A 16,912-nucleotide genomic window follows, 5' to 3' on the forward strand; every position below is an offset into this window, starting at 1 on the left:
TTCCAAAACTTGTGACTTTGTAAACCAGGCCTGAGGTTTCTTTTGAAAAATATTGGAAGAAAATAACTCCTGCTTCGCTTACCTATCATGCAAGACATTTTCTACAGCATCTGTGCAGATTGGTACCAGCCCGGGGGGGGCGGGGACAAAAAGATCACTGAGAAAGCAAAGAACTTATGCATCCAAGGCAGCACTGTATGCTAATGAACAGGAAGTGGAGCTTGTCCTACAGGTGACATGACAGTGACCATAAGAAGAGAAGACGCTCAGCCACCTAGCGTCTCCTGAGGCAAGTGGCTTTTCTCTAGTTCTGCTCTGTCCTTCTCTAAAAGGCAAGGTGAGGCTGGTTGATCAGATCCAAGCTCCTTCTCCCAAGCTTTGGAAAATGCCAGGAGGGAAACATTCTTGTGGGCTCTGTGTTTTATTTTCAGGCTTCTTCTGCAGAGCTGGCTGCCCAGGCTTATGGGACACAGACAAATACCATTTGGAAATGTGGAAAGAACACAAGTCTAGCTATTTTGGATCCTGTCTACTATAGACCACCCATGGTATAGATGATGTGGCTTCCAGAACATTCACCACTTTTGAGTTTTTGTGATCTAAAAAAAAAAATTGGAACAGCCCAAATATCCCTCAGCTGGGGGATGAATAAACAAAATATGGTCTGTCCATATGATGAACTACTACTCAGCAATATAAAGAAACTGATAAATACGGTGACATGGCTGAATCTTTAAAACATCATGTGACATACCAGAAGTCAAATGCAAAGATTACATATTGCGTGATTCTGTTTCCATAAGTGTGTCCGGAATAGGTGAATCTTTAGAAGCAGAAAGTGATTCTGGTATCTAGGACTGGATTTGGAGATTCACTGCACTAGAGCATGAGGAATCTCTTTGGAGTGATAGAAATATTCTAAAACTACAATTTATTAAATATACTAAAATTCATTGCCCTTCATTTACAAATTACTTAATACCTCAGTAAAGCTATTTTTGAAACCATTGCATTTTCTCCAAAGTGGGCCAGTCATGATTCATTTCCTTCTGGACACCTGGGACGGACCTACAGGGAAAAGTAGGGGGATAGATCCCTTCTTAGGTTTCCTTTTGGGGAGAGCCCTAAGTGGTTCTGAGCAGGCTACCAGTAGAAGGACCATGTTTTCTGAGCCAAAGTACAAAGTGCTGGGCCAGGCAGTGCCCTGGATGCTTTGGACTCATTTTTTTATTCAGTCTTCGCTTAATATCAGCCCTCTAATACCCTCTAGTATCAGCCTGTAATAGGGTCAGTGGAAATCATACCCATTTTACAGGAGAACACTGAGGCCTTGAGAACTTGGATCAGAACAACTTAAAGCTTATTAGTGACAGACTATGAGATTCAACCATGTTTTTCTGACTCCCCCAAAATCAATGACCTTTATAATAAAAATGCTACCTCCTGGAAAAAAATGTGTTTTACAGGAGGAACACTATCTTCTTTGACAGTTAAAAATGCTTTTGGGAATGATGGAACAAACTGTTAGAAATAGTAAATGCCTTGACCACCACAGCAGGGGAGAATATGAGAGGAGCAGCCTTGACTGTCGACACTGGAGTCAGCTGCTAGGTCACGGGGGTGCTGACATGGACATGACAATGCTCTGCAGTGGACAGCCCTTGAGCCCCTGGCTATGCTAAATTAAATTTCTTACCTCTTTGTTTTCCTTGTGTGGTTAAAAAAATGTGTTCTGGAATGTTTGACACACCAGGAGAATAAAGACTCCTTGCATGTCTACCAGCTAGCTTAATAAACAAAACATTATCTGTTCTGCTTTGCAGTGTGGCACACATGATGTGTATGCAGGAACCAAGTCACACGGTATTAGGAAACCAAACTTTGAGCCTGAGGAACCTGGATTCAAATCCCACCTCCAGAGCTATTTGTTGCCTTGGAGGGGTTGTAAAACCCTTTTGAACTTCTGTTTCCCCTTAAGCAAAAGAGGATTAACAATACTTCTCAGGTGTGCGGGACTAAATGAGATCATGCATGTGGAGAGCTTAGCCTGACACACACTAATCAATAGTAGTGCTTATTATTCTAAAGTATCTAACAAGCTGCTAGGGGTCAAAGGCACTATAAAGAACCCTTGTATAGCTCGTGTCTGTCCCTGAGATTAGCACCATGTTCTTCCTCCAGTGGATTCAGTTTGAAGGAAATTGTTTCCCCAAATTCCTTCACAAGTACTAGCCTGAATATCATTACCTGGTGGCCTCGTCTTGATTCTGTCCCTTGCTGTCGCTGTCCCACCAGGTGACCAACCGCAGGTGTGTCACTTTGGGAGGGGGATCCCTTTTCCCTGAGTAAGATAAACAGCTTACTGAATGATCATCCAAGCCTCACACTCCATGATGCGTGTGTGCAGGTGAGGACATTTGGAAGCAGAATCAATGGGCGTGTGTGTCTTCTTTGGTTTCTGTGGATGGAGAAGGAAGGCTGAGTTACCTGGAGAAGCCGGGCGGGGAGTGTGCCCATCTCTTCAGAGTGTTCTCTGTTCCCTCCAATGCAGAGTACTCCACACTGAGTGACAGGACATCCCAATTTGTTTGGGTCAGTTCTGGAGGGATCAGTCATCCTGGCATAATTAAGAGCTCCTCTCTTTTACTCTCAAAAAATCATGATGTGCATAATGAATTATAAGATTGCCATCATAAATGCCATCATGTGTAAGACATGAAGCCAGAGCTGTATGAGAATCTTATTTAGGGTTCTGGGGCTCTGGTCTTCACATAGTTAACCAAGAGCAGTGGGCTTTCACACACAAGCTCTCAGGTGATCTGGAGAATCAGCTTGTGTGATGGGACAGGCAGTCTCAGAATTGCCATTTCCCTGAGGCCTGGAAAGATTAAATGACTTGGCGAAGGCTGCACGGGTAGAGAGTGGTAGGGCACAGGTTGGAACCCATGGCTTGGGTTTTCCGGACACTGTGATCCTAGCAGCTCCCATCCTTGATCAGAGCCTGCTGGCTGTCAAAGCACAGGTGAAGGCTGGGTCCCGGAAGTGGGTATGTTCAGTTCCTTCCAAGCCTGCAGAAAGATGAGTTTCTGCAGGAAATAACCCATCCTGGCCCACAAAGCATATCCAAGGCCCTTTTTCCCAGGCAGGGAGCGGGCAGGGTTGGTTGTAGAAGTTGTTCACAACTTGGGCCCTTCTCTGGACCTTCAAGAAAGCACTAGTTCCTCTATCAGAGGCCTTCCCCAGGTGACCCTGAAGTGCTCACTCCACCCAGACAGAACTGGCAGTCCCACCGCTACAACAAGGTCCCCACAGCCCCTGTGTTGCTCTTTCCCCCTAGACAGATCAGGGAGAGAAATGCAGCCCAGGGTGTCAGCAAGGCAAGCGGCCGAGTGTGTTTTCCATCCGGCTCTCCTCCTCTGCCATCCTGCAGGTGGCCTAGTGTTCACCTTCGGGGTCACTTTAGACTTTGACCTCCCGCATCTGGTGTAAAAGCACTGCCTAAAAGAAAGGATCACCGAAGGAGCAGCCCCTTATAACCCATCCCCTCTGCCTGCGAATAACCACCTTCTTCTTCTCAACTCTATGAATGTCTTGAGGCAAGTGCATTTTAACGGCTGAAACTTTCTGTCTGGAATAAATACAGATCTCTTCCCGCTATGTTCTAATTTATTTTCATCTAGGAGCTATTTCATAGGAGTGCTTTATGGAAGCAAGTCCTGAAGGCCCATCCCTGCACCCCCCACATGAGAGCTGTCTGGTCCATGGGCCAGAGAGAGGGAGCCGTGGATTTGAGAGGAGGATAAGTGTGCCGTGCAGAGCAAGGCTGGGGAGGAGGGTGGCAGCTACTTGGCACACGAAAGTGGCTCGAGGCTCTGAACATGGCCTTGGCAAAGCCAGTGGGCCTGGCGCTTCTCCCCTAGCACTGGAGCATGCCTGGGTCCAAAGCGTTCCCTTTGCTGGCAGACAAGCTCGGTCTTGCCGGCGACACTTGCTTTTTCAGTGGTGTCCCGTCGGAGAATTTCCTCCTCTGCTACTTGCCAGTTTGCAACTCGCCCAGTATAGCCACTCTAATCCCGGTGGGAGGTAGAAGCTAATTTCATTGTGGTTTGGGCCTGATTTTCAGGGACTGAGATGCCAATACAGTGTTCAGGAAGTCTGTAGCATCCTGCGGGACTTACATTCATGTGAGGGCAGTGGCCCAGTAAATGGGAGAAAGAAAGGCTCCACGGCTGACCAGGTCTCTTTATTGTCTTGCAGAAATCAGGAATGGAAACCTCAAGGCCATCCTAGGCCTCTTCTTCAGTCTCTCCCGTTACAAGCAGCAGCAGCAGCAGCCTCAGAAGCAGCACCTCTCCTCCCCCGTACCGCCTGCCGGGTGTCCGGCGGCAGGGGCCCCCTCCCAGTGCCAGGCTGGCACCACTCAGCAACAGGTGCCGGCCACTCCCCAAGCCCTGTGCCAGCCTCACCAGCCAGCGCCACACCAGCCATCAAAATCACAAGCTGAAATGCAATCCAGGTGGGGACTCCTTGCTAACTGACTTTTCTGTTGCCAGGTATCCATGTCCACACGGACCACGTTATAGTCTGTGCTACCTAAGCATCCCCAGTGCTGAGAAGTACCACGCTTCATGTGGGATCAGCAAGACCATGACCTGGGTGCGGCGGCCCTCTTCTGGTCCCAGCAGAGATGCGCACTTTGATAGGCCAGCATCATCAGCAGCCGGAGCCAACAAGCTGGCACTGCCATTACTCTGGCCTATTACACACCCACTTGCATGTGATAAACAGCACCTAAAGCAGACTTCAAACGCCTTTAGTGCGTTGATGTACAAGGCAGGTGCTCAGAGTTAGAGCGTGAGAGTCACTTTACTTAGTGAAGGCAAAAATTCTATTCTAACAGGTGCCTCGAGTTGCCAGAAAAGAAATTGAGCAAGGAAAGGTGGTGAGTGTTGACAAGACAGGGCCAGCACCTTTCCCCGAGGGTAGCATCCCTTGATGGGAGCAGTGGCCAGACACGTGACTGGGTTTTGCTGAACTTAGACAGTAGGAGAGGGTTGACCTCCATGAGCTATCGCCCTGCCCCACAGGAGTGGCACCTGCTTCCTAGGACCAGGACCTGGATTTGGTCAGTGTTCCCAAGGGACCTGATGCTTCTACTCGGACTCACTGTGCACAAGCAGAGGGCCCAGTGCTTACCCTGTGCTGTGCTGCGGGGGGAATAGTTGTACTCTTAACTCTGCAAAAGGTCACCCTGCAAGTCATTTGTTTTCATGGCAGAGAAAAGGAGGGAATTAGGAATGGGGGAGTTCTGGGCCCATGGTAAATTTCTAAAAAGAAGCTCATTATAATGATCTTCAGTTAAGCAGTCGTTAGCTGTAAAACCTGAATGCCACTGATCTGATTGATTGCTTGATTTCATCTAATGTGTGCTGAAAAGTAATGCCTTCTCTTTCCAATGCCCCAGAGCGCTAGCATGGGTAATCACAAGCTTTCTTGCACACCTTGATGGTCTTTTTCTCCTGTTTTAGTTGGGCAAAGCCCCAGACTGCTCAAGTTCAGCAGCAGTCTTATAGATTGTTGTAGCTTTTTTTTTCCATGGGAAGTGTGATTTCCCAATTGTGCTGGCGTTGAAACCGACAATGATGGGTGTAATGTAAATCAGGCCCCCTAATTAATTATCTAATTATATCTGATTCACATTATGGAAATGTGTGTGGTTGGAGAGATGTCTGGACTAGCAATGAGGAACAGACAAGTAGGCACTGCACCCTTCCGGTGGGGGGTATTCCATGGTCATGGGTTCCCCAGTGGCCCGGATGATTGGGACAATCATTGCCAGACTGCGTTACACAGAGTACTTATTCCCTGGGAGAGTCACTTGGGTTAAATTGCAGGGGAAGGGTTTTGGGGGATGGGGGTGAGGGATGGGGAGATAACATGGGATAAGGTGCTGTAACTATTATCTTAGGCCTGCTCAGGGGCTTGACACTGCCGATAGGCATTCTTTTATTTAGTTAGGGTAGGGTCTTCTGCGTGCCTAACACTATGCTAGGTACCTGGGAATCAAGGATGAGCAAGATAGCCAAGCTGCCTGTTGTCCACATGCTAGTGGAGGAGGCCGACAGACAAACAAACAGGAGGAAAATTCTATTGGATGGTAGCAGGTGTTACGGTAGGATGATACAGCGGAGTGGTACTGGGGTGCTAATTTCGATTGAGCTGATGGGAAGGTGGCTTGGAGGACATGACCCCTAAGTGGAGAGAAGTTAAGGCTGAAAACAAGCCAACCCTTAACAACTCAGCTGTGGAGACCTGGCAGAGGGAGCAGCTGATGGCAGGGCTCTGGGCTAGGACTCGGAGAGTGAAGGACGAAGGGAAGAGAGAGAGTAGCCCAGAGGCTAAGAGGGCTGCTGCCATGCCCAGGGGAGGTAGTGGTGCACTGTTGTGACACTCGGGTGAGGCCGTAGAGCACCAACTACAGTGAGTACAGACTTCGGACATCAGTCTAAGGAGGACAGGAAGTCATGGCAGGACCTTAAGTAGGAGGAAGACTTGATTGTACTTATAGTTGTTTCTTCTCTCTGGAGAATAAGATTGTGGAAGAGCAAGAATGGAAGGAAGGACCCCAGTAAAGAAGAGCTTTTTACAGTCCAGGAGATGGCAGGAACTTGGATGCAGGTGGTGGGGACGGTTCTGGAGATGGATCCAGGCAGGGTAATTTGGAGGTTGAGCCAGGAGGCCCGCAAACAGATTTGCTCTCTGGACTGAAAAAGAGGAATCCCAGATAAAGTCGAGAGTTCTGGCTTGAGCAGTTAGGTAAGTTGTGGTATTATTTAGTGAGGTGAGGATGCTTGGGCAAAGAACCAATGTGCATTGTTAAGCTGTAGAAGGGGCATGGATATGAGCATTTTGCAAACATGGCCACGGTGCTATTCTCATTTTATAAAGCATCTTACGTTGTAGGGTTCCCAGGGACATATGCTCAGACACACTGACTTAGAGCACAGAGCTGTGCTACCCTGCAGCGTCCATTTCCATGGACAGTGTGTGCTTTCTTGAAAGAACCAGATATTCCAACCAGAGCATCCATATCCCAGTAATAAAAAAATCCCACTCTTAATAAATGCACTGCTGAGCTCACTTAAGCCAAGTTTTAATTTCATCTACCAAGTAGTTCCTGCCATCATAACTTGCTGGCTCTTCAGATGGTAACATGGACTTGGGTTTGGAGTGGTTTTTGAATGTCCTCATTCACTGCTTTATCTCTCCCAGATTGGATTACTTCTGCAGGTGGGGGTGTTATTAGTTATATATTGATACTTCTTAAATTTATTTTCAAAGAATAATCTTGTTCTTAGGTCTTAAGGATATGATAATCCCCTGTTTGACTGTAAATTTAAGAATCATAAAATTATATCACTAGCTTGGCTCCATTGTATTCCCAGCCCCCAAAGTCTGCCTTTGATAATCAAAGCCCCAAGGGTAGGTTCATATCCTTGATCACTAATGTCCATACTGACGCAAGCCCAGTTGCCAGGTTAGAGCTCTGCGGGATACAAACATGCCTAAACGATGTTTTAAAGCCATTTAGGGTCAGCAGTGTAGCACACACTATACGTAGCTAGTTGCCATGAAGTTTGCTAAGGAAAGAGGTGTGGAAAATGACAAAGGAAGTCTGGGTCACTGGCACGAAGACAGCAGAGGAACTCCTCTAGGACAGGTATACGCAGATGCATCTGCCTCTTAGCTCTTTTCAGAATGCACATGGTGGCCAAGAACTTGACCCACATCCTACCTTAGGAAGTCGCTCACCAGTCTAAGGTCTAGAAGAAGAGCACTGTCTCCAAGGCGTGCATCCCTCTCCATCTGTGTGTACGTCTTACAAACAATCAATATTCATTTATTAAGGAAAAATGGAGGAAGGCACTTCATTTTTTTTCCTCCATTGTCATTTCTCTCTTCACTTCCCAAGAATAGTGAGCCCAGCATCAGAGTTCTCACCTCAGGTGACCAAGTCACAAGATGTAGGGGTGCAAGAAAGGGTGCAAGAAAGATACATGTTTATATTTCATAAGGCAGTGAAATAATTTTCAATAAATATTTTATTAAACCCAAACAAGATTCTGTGTATATATATATATATATATAAAAATTTCTGGTCCCCAAAGCCCATAAGAATTTAGCAAATTTCCAACAGGCTTCAAGGAGTCATTTCTATAACATTAACAGCAAATAGTCCCAAGACTAGCAAAATTGTTTGATGTCAATTTTATGGGATATTCAGAGCAGTCACTTTAAAAGTGTTCCAACAGAACAAGTCTACGAAATAGAAACATCTCAGTCCTTCAGAAAGGTATAAAATATAACTAACCGTAACATCTTTACATTTTACAAACTGTTCTTTCCTAAAACATCTCAGTACTTCAGAGATGTGTAAAGGCCGGAAGCAGAAAAGGTATCTGACGCTTAAGAGGAAAACAACAACAGCACAGCAGTTCTCAGATAATCTTGATCACAGTTTCTTCACATTGGAAATAGCGATTCAGTAAAGCTGAACTTAGCAAGAAACCTGCCTCACGAGGGAAAAATGGGGCAGAGGGGAACAACGCGGGAGCATTCCCATTGTCGTAAGACTCCTATTATTTCTTTATGTGCCTGATACGTATCTTCTCTCCCCTCACTCATCTCTTCCACTTTTTTCTCTCCTGTCATGCAGTGCATCACCCAAGGACTCATCTCAAAGCAAAATCATCCGCTTCAGTCTGGGTCAGAAAAAGATCTCTAGGTTAGACTTTCTCTGTGTCCTGCAAAGCATGGTTGAAATCCCAACCCACTATTCCTTTACCCGCTCTGCTCTGGCTGAGTTTCCTCTCCCTATCCCATGTTTGCAGTTCCAGAAAACCAAACATGCTTTGGCTGATGATACAGTGATAGGGAGTTTTGAAAGTGGCCATGGGGTTGTTGAGCATGTGTGTATGTGTGTGTGTGTGTACGCGCGCGCTTGCGGGTGCATGTAAGTGAGCTTGAGGTGTATATGATGTTTCTCATTTAATTGATTTTTGCCTTTGACTGCTTTGTCACCAGAATCCTCTGAAATTTAGGGGAAAGTGAGTTTCTAGATAGTTTTTATAGTGCTTTTAGGACAAGTTTGCTTCCTGCTTCACCCTAGCCCTAATCCAAACTTCCTGCATCTTACTTGTGTGTGTTGTTGTCGCTGTCATTATTGTTAAAATTACTAACACGGGATTGGTTTTCCCTTGAGTTATAGAGATCTGAAGTATGAATACAAAGTAGCAGACATCTTTGTCTTATCTTTCTTTCTGGATGCCCTTGCATACCATGGAGAGATTACATCAATTCCCTGAAAAATAAAATACAATGAAAATAGGCTCGCTCACTTAGTTCTCTTGATTCAGACTTTGGCCTATCGCTACAGCATGACTTCAACCTGGAATGTATTTTGGGGTGTGGGAATAGCCAGTCACATTGCTATATCTGTTATTTTAAAGGTATGAACAGTGAACATTTATTGACCAGTTTGAATGCGTTATCTTATTTTATCCTCACATCAGTCTTCGTGAAGTAGGTCATTATTTTCCCTATTTTATAGATAAGGAAACTACAGTTGCTGAGATCACACAGAAAGTGGAAGAATCTGGATTAGAGCCCAAGTGGTCTAGCCCCAGAACTCTGGGTTTATCCCCTGTACTATACCATCCCCCTTTCTGTGCTTGAATTCTTCCATTTATGTGGTCATTGAAGCTGCTTTTTAAAATGTTATCTATCAACCATGACTCTCAGTAAAGAGAAACCCACCCTTCACGTCTGTCTTCATCCATGTACAAGTCCACGCTGAGCATCTGCTAGCTTCCCTGGTCTGCTAGGCCCTGGGTGCCTTTTCTAACCAGAATGTACTTTTCTGGAAAGTTTGCCCATGGGGAGCTCCAACTGCGGATGTGCCTGGCTGGAGAAACTGCTTGGCAGTGTCCCTCTTTGTCAAACGTCACTGCCGTTGGTTCCTGAGTGAATGGAGGGGGGCCATAGAAGGGGGCCTAAGTTTGTCACTGCTTCTAGAAGCCATATCTGAGAGCAACTGATTTCCCTGATGAGTAACAGGAGGCCTAGGTGGGAGCAGATGCTAGTGCTCTGACAAACCATTCCCGGTTATTTTGAGTGTCATGCAAATGCACATACAGATGGAAGGAAGGGGAGGGGCAGGCCTGGAGGAAATGTGAAATCAAGTGTCTATTCCCACGATGTGCTCAGTCCTAGAAGATAAAGAAAAACAGGAGCTAGCTGGGAAAATATCTAATTGGAAGCACATGCCCATCCCATGCATGATTTGTTATCAGTCCCAGATGATGGAAGGAGCAATATGTTTGGAGGCCATAGGAAGAGAGGAAGAACTGGAAGATGAGGATCCCTCCCGAGGCGGTGCTGGGCACAGAGCTTCCAGGGGAGTCACCATAAGCCAAGTTCAGGTTTCCCTTTAGGGTCACATCCTTATTAGAGTTTCCTTAGGGTGCATTTTATGTCTGCTGAGTGCAATAAAAGGATGTTCTGTTTCATTATTTGCCTAATACTCCTCCTCCTTGCCCTCCTTTCTGCCACTTCCCCAAAGCCTTGAGCTAACTCCTGATAAGAATTTCAGCTGATTAAGCACTCCTAAGTGCAGCAGTAAACTTTAGCTGCCACAAAGACAACCCTTCCCCTTCTGGCTGGGGAGGTATACAAGTCAGCTTTTTGTCCCTGTGACCAAAGTTAGCTGAGAAAGTGAACTGAAAAGAACAGAGGTTTATTTTGGCTCCAGGTTTTGGAGGTTTCAGTCCATGGTCTGCTGGCTCCACAGCAAAACATGGTGGAAGGGTGTGGCAGAAGAAAGCTGCTCACCATGGCATCCAGGAGGCAGAGAGAGGGCAGGACAGCCAGAGAAAGGAAGGGACTGGAGACAAGAACACGTCCTTCCAGGTCATGCCTTCAGTGACCTACTTCTCCCAACCGGTCCCCACCTCAGAACAGTGCATTCAGCTATGAACTCATCAGTGGATGAATCCAGCAGTGAGGTTACCACCCCCATGATCTGATCACCTTTTGAAAGCCCCACTTCTGAACATATGAGACACTTGGGGAACATTTCAGATCTAAACTGTAGCAGTAGGCCATCTTCCCCAAGAGCTCTGGAAATAGGTCTCCTGGTGGACTGAAAACACCTTGAATACCCTTGACTTGGGATGTGTGGAGCGGTGCATGGATTTCCATAGATTTCTACCTTTGACTGTATTATTACCCCCTCCCCCAGCATCCCTGGTGAGCTCTCTACTTAGGCCTATTCTGCTTTCAGGAGGCAGTAAAGTGATAGTGCCTAGGAGATGCAGTCACCATTTATGGTTTCCTGGGCATTTTATTTAACCTCTGCATAAGCCTGTGTGTTCTTATTGGTGAAACAGGGTAGTCTTGCTTCACTTCCAATAGCATGAGGATTAAATCAAGTTACTCCAATTCTATAAAACCTACATATAATCAGTGCACTATAAATAGCAGATATATGGTGGTGACATTAATTTGGGTTGATCTGGACCAGGTAAGACAACCAGGCCTCTTCCCACAAGTTTCACAGAGTTGAGCCCTACACAACTATCTTGTGGAATGGAATCAATGGAGTCCGTAGTGAGTCCTGTCTGCCTCATTGCTGAAAAGCAAATGTCATGGAAATGAGTGATTTAGCATTTAATCATCTTTCTGGAAAAAGCATCTCCGATTATGGACACACCTCCCCAACCCCAGCATGTGCTCACAAGCTGCCATCCTTCCTAGGAGGGGCGCCCCTCTGCTCCCAGCCTTTGAAGTGGTTTGGGGAAGAAGATCTGCTTTCTTCCCATCAGCACGTACAGTGCATAGAGCAGGGATACGTTCGTAGGTTATGTGCCAGAAATGATGGCTTTCCTGCCCTGCCTGCTCAACTCTGCACACGTTGGAGAAATTGGCCATGGCTCTAATAGCAGCAGGATTTTTCTCCTGCCTTTTCCTTACACCACTTCCTTTAATATTTTCTAAAAAAAAGGCAACATGTGTGTGCTTCAGAGAACCCATCTTACCATGTTGAAACTCTTTGGAGATGGGATGAGTATGAGAGGTCAAGTTCCTCTTGGAGAGGAGTTGTTGGGACCTTTGGGTGCTGTAAATGGCATGAGGCTGACCCTCCTGGCTCTCCTCCTGCTGCTGGCCTTCCACAAGGCAGGCACTGGTGGCAGCATCTGTTGTGGCACCTGCAGCTGTGCCATGAGGGCAAGACTCAGCTCCTCATCAAGTCGGGACTCCAATGCTACTGACAGAACATACTCCCAGGCGGGAGGGATGACAGTGGAAGTCCCCATGACACACAAGGATGTTCACATTAATGAACTTCAAAACAGTCAGCCAGAGGCACAGGGTCTGTGTCAGTGGTAAGCCAGAAGATACTCCACTTTGAATTCCAGCTCTACTCTCCTTAATTAATGCCTCATCCCTAGAGGGTAGGGCAGAGTCTGAGGCCTTTCCTTCTCTGGCCCAGCTGGCTTCTCTGCCCTCATCCCCTCCATTCTGTCCAAGTGCCAGCACATGCTAGCTCTGTTCTGTGTACTTTTTGCAGGCTTTCCTTGTGGGTGACACATTCTGAACTGTGCCTTCTAGTCCTCAAGTTCCCATTCAGCATGCCCAATCTTGCTCTGCCATCCCTTAGTGGGACCTTGCCTGAGCATCCCAGCAACCTTCAGGGTCAACACTGAGTTCTCAGAATGACTTCTGAACTTAGAATATTTTGTCATTCACTGCACAGTAAGCAGGAGGTCAGCTGCGGTCAACCAGCCCCTTAAGGTCTAGACAAGACTGAGTGTACTAGCTAGCTGTACCTTCTTCAGCCTGTAGAAAGTCTAGTGACACCCCCCAACACACACACCACTGCCAGGATTGCTCAGGTATCTTAGGTTTTCCTGATGGCCTTTGACTTTGAAATCCTAAATCCTTATCACTATTTGTCCTTTCCTGGGTGAGTTCTTATTTCCCACCCGCCATACATTCATTGATGACTTTTGTTTGTGAGGTAGGTTTTGTTAAACATTTCTGATGAATTGAGGGGGGGGCTTCACTTTGGAGCCAGCAATAGTCCAAGCGCACTCACAACAGAACCCGAGTTTTACACGACCACACCAACATCAACTCTGTGAAATATCAAGGAAATTGCTTGGTTTCCACCAAGTTTTCTAATTTGGTAAGATTAACAGAGCTGTCCTGACGGGTATAGCGGCAATGGTGGTGAGTGACATGAGCTGATGTGAGGTTTTTGCTCACTGTGTTTCCACTGTTTTCCACTTATCAGTGACCTTCGAGGCCCTCAGGAATTCCTTACTCATGTCACGGAACACGTGGCACAATCCTGCAGCCATTTGGAGGATGGGCCACCCCCATCAAAGGAGCACTTAGGTCCCTCAGTCACTGAAGAAAGTCTGGCCGTGACCACCATGGGAAGCCCAAAATTATCTCCTTAATCCAAAACCAAGAATATTTCACTCCAGAGAGAGAGTGAGATGGAGAGGGTGAGACAGAGAGAGACAGAGATAGAGACACAGAGAGAGAGACAGAAAGACAGAGAGAGGCCTACAGATAACTCAGAAATCCCCAAGTATAAGAACTTTATTACTGAGGCTGTAGTTTCTCTTTAGCTGGGTGAAGAGCCAGCTTGATAAAGCCTGCCCTACTTCTTTGAAAATGTTGATCTCAGCTGTTGAGTTTTGTCTCCCTTTTCTCTAATGCTTTGAGTTAGACCCATTGTTTCCTTGCTGCTCTGATTCTGTCTCGTACACAACATGTTCCTTTCACAGTGTGCAACTTTATGGATGTGTGCTCCGCAGAGAGGATGATAAGGAGAAATAACAGAGCCCACTACTTCCGACAGATATTGAGTCCCATTTCAAATTTACAAAGACTGCACTAGGTAGTTTATTATTATTCCAAAATCACAATTTAGGAGCGTGACTCTCAGAAAGGTCATGACATTGTCCAAAGTCTTGTGGATGGAGAAGCCCATGTGCTGTGCACTAGACCACACTGCCTCTCGGAGAACCAGCCTGCCTACCTGGTTCAGGTTGGCTCCTGCCCCATCCTATGCTTGGATGTCTTACCTCTATAGAGTCCCTGCACTGTCATAAAAATCTGCTGTTACCTAGTCTAGGCCCAGCTCAATGGGCACTCTCCAGCAACTCTGGAAGGAGTGCACCTTTTCCTCCTCATTGCTTTTTAGTTCCCTGATATTTGCAAGTTTCCTCACTGAAGCAGAATGCTGTGCCCTATGTTACCCTGTACCACTTAATCCCACTGCTGGTACATCTTCTGAGAGCCTGTCCTTAGTGTCTTTCTGGGACTATCTGTGGGCGTAATGAATTCTACAGGGTATGGCCTGCTTATTAGTTCAGATCAAGGAGCTCCATATCTGACCTGCACAACCTCTGCTGCAGGCTGAGACACTCAGATACCCCTGCCTTGAAGGACATGGTGGGACACTCTTTACATCAGAAGCAGAACCAGGATGTACTAAGACCACCTTGCTGGATCTCCCTAACCAGCTGTGCTAGACACATCTAGGCTCACACCCAGGCACTGGCGTTGACGGTTTTTTGTACCCAATTCTGTTCCTGTCATGGAGTGAATATCGTTTCCAAACAAGATGTGGCAAATGAAGAGAGGCCCAAATCCTACTGTCTTGGGAAATGATGTCTTGAAGACCTTGCTGCCTTCCACAGGAGAAGAGCAGACCACCTCCAGCTCTCCCAGCTCCTGGTCAGGGCGTTGGGCCAGCTTCTTCTCTGTTGGATACATCTTACAGTCCTCTCACAGCAGCTCATGGTCTCTGTTTACTCTGCAACCGTCTTTCTTGCTCAGCCAACAAGAAACGATTTAAAGTGATTGCTTGCTTCTATCTAAAATGCTTCCAGACCGCAGGCTTCTTTGGTGATCAAGAGTTGCATGGGAGAAGAAGGCTGAAAGCTTTATGAGTTGAAAATGCAGACTTATCATTGGATCTAACGCTGGTCAGCTGAGGTTCCAGTTGCCTTTAAACACAGCTCAGTGGGTTTTACTCAAAAGATATAACTATTTCATCATTTATTCATCTTTCAACTGTAATTATTGGAAACAGCCTGCTTAGTAAATCCCTGGGCCATACTTGTGATTTTGGGAGTCTTACCCTTAACTCTTTGGAAAATAAACCATAATATCTTTAAAAGTATAACAAGCAAGTCTGGTGACTTTATCTTCACAACCACCCCAAATGAAGTGTTTTATTTAAAGGGAAAGTGTATGTTTGTCTTTGGGCTCACTGAATCCTGCTGCTTTTAGAGAAAGAACTATGAATTTATGCATTAGTTGTGCAGAGAATCTGGGCTTTTGCCTCAAAGCAATGCCAAGGAGACAGGTTGTCAGGTGTTGAAAGAAAATTATGTCTGGACAAGGGTTTGTAACTCAGCCTTAGGTTTTCATTGCAGATGTCTTGAGTTCTGTGTGGTAGAAATTCCCCTTTTCCACATTATAAGTTGTGTTCCTTTCTTGATCTGCACATACCTGGGTTACAGCCTCCAGAAAACATGGATACATAGCGTAAACAGTTGAGGGTTAAGTCTTTTATGTTCCATGCTTGATGGAATTAGAGATGATATAGCTTACTGAAAAATAAAAATACTTCCAAGGAAAAGAAAAATGAGCTTTGCATTTTTAATTCATATTTTTTTTTCCTTCAAAATTTCTGTGTTTGCTCAAAGGAATACTAGGCACATTTTGCTATTGGACTTTGCTGGAATTATTACTAGCCTAGATGTTCATAGTGGTTCTGCCAAATCCTCTGACTGGAAAGGCCCCATAAACCCAATATCTAGTATGGTTTTTATCTTTGTTTTTTAAACCTCCTACATGGTTGCAATTCCTTCTGCTGATATGCTGTCCTTTTCCTGAGACTGAGTGTGTTGTCCTAAATGCTTTTCCATTTTAGACTTCCAGGTCCTACGGCAAGGGTATCCGCTGCAGGCAGTGAGGCCAAAACACGGGGAGGGTCAGCCACTGCTAACAACCGGCGCAGCCAGAGCTTTAACAACTATGACAAGTCCAAACCAGTCACCTCACCGCCCCCACCCCAAGCACCAAATAGCCACGAAAAAGGTGAGTCATCTTCTTGGGGATCCTTCACACCACTTTTCTTTATAGCAGAACTGGGTGAATTAGGTTGGGGTCAAGACCAAGCTTTCAAATAAAAAGATGCGAATGGGTTACAAGTCTATGCTTGATTGGTGGAACTTTGTTATTAAAGGCACTAATAAAGTGGTGGAAATATTATGATGTTCAGGGTTGCCAGCAAGAATAACTATTTGTATCCTAGCACAGTGGTGTGAGATTATAACCACATAGCTTGAGAGTCTGAGACAGGAGGACCACAAGTTGAAAACCTGGGCAACTTAGTGAGACCCTATCTCAGAATTTAAAAAGAGATGGGGACGTAGTTCAGCACAAAGGCCCTGAGCCTTTTTGCAATGCTAGGAATTAGCCCAGGGCCTGCAAAAAGAAAAACAAAAAGAATACTTGTTTGAGTGGGGGCTTATAGGTCACATGTCTACAGATAGAAGCAACATAGCACTTGGAATTTGCATTACATTAGGTGTTTTTCCAGAAATGCAAGCTTCTCGGAATATGGCCTTTGTGAGTTGATAAGCTCTTCATCCATCAAAACTAAGGGAAGAGTTTTCACCCCTTGAAAAAGCCAGAACTGTGGCTTGGCTAAGTGATAACTATGGCCACATGCGGACAGCAGACCACATTGCTTTTGGTTGTGCTGGTGCAACTTTTGCCATAAAAGCATATGCTACTTTTACTATCCATGCTTCTGAGCTTTTAG

At 45.8% G+C, this 16,912-nt stretch overlaps 1 protein-coding gene across 5 annotated transcripts in view; it reads left to right on the top strand.

Moving 5' to 3' along the window:
- Nucleotides 1–16,912, top strand: part of Nav2 (neuron navigator 2) — a 382,236-nt gene that overhangs the window by 151,834 nt on the left and 213,490 nt on the right. For 4 of the 5 annotated variants that reach the window (XM_005401717.2, XM_005401718.2, XM_013502960.1 and 1 more), the window contains exons 5-6: nt 4,258–4,516; nt 16,016–16,182. In XM_005401717.2, the coding sequence (XP_005401774.1) occupies nt 4,258–4,516; nt 16,016–16,182 (426 nt within the window). Of the gene's footprint in view, nt 1–4,257; nt 4,517–8,716; nt 8,786–16,015; nt 16,183–16,912 lie in introns of all 5 variants that reach the window. The other variant, XM_013502962.1, reaches the window with a different exon arrangement.

The sequence above is a fragment of the Chinchilla lanigera genome, unplaced genomic scaffold (genome assembly GCF_000276665.1).
Source record: "Chinchilla lanigera isolate Chin_1 unplaced genomic scaffold, ChiLan1.0 scaffold00075, whole genome shotgun sequence".
Lineage (NCBI taxonomy): Eukaryota > Metazoa > Chordata > Mammalia > Rodentia > Chinchillidae > Chinchilla > Chinchilla lanigera.